At 55.5% G+C, this 2,304-nt stretch overlaps 1 protein-coding gene across 1 annotated transcript; it reads left to right on the forward strand.

Annotated features, from left to right (window-relative positions):
- Positions 1–1,120: 1,120 nt before the first annotated feature.
- Positions 1,121–1,612, forward strand: LOC122019506 (pistil-specific extensin-like protein). The gene has a single exon (XM_042576966.1). It carries the CDS (start codon positions 1,121–1,123, stop codon positions 1,610–1,612), a length of 492 nt encoding a protein of 163 aa, XP_042432900.1.
- Positions 1,613–2,304: the final 692 nt, after the last annotated feature.

A 2,304-nucleotide genomic window follows, 5' to 3' on the forward strand; every position in this document is an offset into this window, starting at 1 on the left:
AGCGAGCAACATATTATATGGGCAAGATTTAGGGAGGCATTTGAGAGTCAGTATTTTCCCCGTGCATATCAGATGACATGTCGCCAAGATTTTCTAAGTCTTCGGCAGAATAACCGCTCAGTGATGGAGTATAATGCTGAATTTAATCGGCTAGCCAAATTCTGTCCAGAGTTAGTTGCCGAGGGCAGGTCACGTGTGCTTCAGTTTGTCCAGGGACTGGACGGGTATCTTCAGGTGAAGATTACCGATTTTGGTACTTCATCATACACAGAACCACTAGATGAGCTCTTATGATTGAGTCAGCTCAGTAGAGAGTGAATGTAGATAAGAAGAGAAAACTAACTAATCGAACTTCCAGACAGATCCAGCAGCCACAGGCTACCAGACAGCAGCAAAGCAGTCGCACTCAGTCAGGTCAGGGTACTTCTGGGTCATTTGGCTGACCCCAGAAGTCAGGACGATCTTCATCAGGACGTTCTCGGTCTACTCAGCAGAACCGGAAATAGTCCACCGGTGACCCTCACTGCACCAGATGCGGATCCCGAGATCACATCACCTCAGTCATAGCCGTCGTCTCCAGTGGACACCTTCACCCTCCGGGTGGTCACCGCCTGTGCACCATTTGTTTACTCCGACCTTCGAGTCGAGATAGGGTTCCGACCATCGAGCCGTGTTGTGTTTCGCTATTTATATTGCTAGCATGCTTGTGAGTTACTTGTATCATCCGACCTGCGAGCAGTCATCATATCCCGGCCTGTGAGCCGTTGTAGTATACCGGCTCAGGAGCCGCCGTCCTATCTTGGTCGACATGCCGCCTCTTGGATCCATGCTGCACCGGATTCCATGTCGTCGCCCCCCAGATCCGGCTCCTCAGCTGGCTCACACCCCTCTACTCGTCCGGGCCGCTACGACTCGATCAACACCGCGATCAGCTCACCGACCCATCCGAGGGTGCCCCCCGAGGCCAGGGTACGTCATCGTACTCGTCCTACATTTACTTCATTATTGTGCTATTTTTTGATTGCTTATACATTTGTGGGACCTGCCTTGAGTATCGGGGTACTAGGGACCGGAGCAACTCTGTCGCTGGCTACAGGTACTGCTGACCAGAGGACTTCTGATGACTTGGTCAACACAGAAGATAGCTCACTATCTGAGTAACGGAGATGCGGTCAACATTCCAGCCACGTCATTTCGGCAGTTCCGTCTTCTCAGATTCCCAACAGGAACATATTTTCCTCCCGCGACCACAGTCGTCGCCTCCTGCGACCATCGCCATTGGCAACCACCGATGCCTCCTCCCTGGCCACAGCCGTCGCCTCCTGCGGCCATCGCCGCCAGCAGCCACCGCTGCCTCCTCTCGCGGCCACAACCATCGCCTCCTGTGGCCGTTGCCGCCGACAACCACCGCTGCCTCCTCCCGCGGCCACAGCCGCCGCCTCCTGCTACCAGCACCGCCGGCAGCCACCGATGCCTCCTCCTGCGGCCACAGCTGCCGCCTCCTGTGACCATCGCCGCCGGCAGCCACCGCTGCCTCCTCCCGCGACCACAACTGCCGCCTCCAGCGGGTGTCGCCTCCGTCAGTCGTCGTTGCCTCATCCCGCGGTCATAGCCGCCGTCTCCAGTGGACACCTTCACCCTCCGAGTGGTCACCGTCTGCGCACAGTTTGTTTACTCCGACCTTCGAGTCGAGATGGGGTTCCGGCCATCGAGCCGTGTTGTGTTTCACTATTTATATTGCTAGCATGCTTGTGAGTTACTTGTATCATCCGACCTGCGAGCCGTTGTAGTATTTCGGCTCAGGAGCCGCCATCCTATCTCGGCCGACATGCCGCCTCTTGGATCCATGCTACACCGGATTTCATGTCGTCACCCCCCAGATCTGGCTCCTCAGCTGGCTCACACCCCTCTACTCATCCGGGCCACTACGACTCGATCAACACCGTGATCAGCTCACCGACCCATCCGAGGGCGCCCCTCGGGGCCAGGGTATGTCATCGTACTCGTCCTACATTTACTTCATTGTTGTGATATTATTTGTTTGCTTATACATTTGTGGAACCCGCCTCGAGCATCGGGGTACCAGGGACCGGGGCAACTCGGTCGCTGGCTATAGGTACTGTTGACCAGAGGACTTCTGACGACTTGGTCAACATAGAAGACAGCTCATCATCCGGGTCACGGAGATGCGGTCAACATTCCAACCACGTCATTTCGACAGTTCCGTCTTCTCAGATTCCCGATAGGAACATATTTGGCGACGTATGTGGGAACTTCGCTTGATCTGGAACGTGGAGACGGAAG

The sequence above is a fragment of the Zingiber officinale genome, chromosome 9A (assembly GCF_018446385.1).
Source record: "Zingiber officinale cultivar Zhangliang chromosome 9A, Zo_v1.1, whole genome shotgun sequence".
NCBI lineage: Eukaryota > Viridiplantae > Streptophyta > Magnoliopsida > Zingiberales > Zingiberaceae > Zingiber > Zingiber officinale.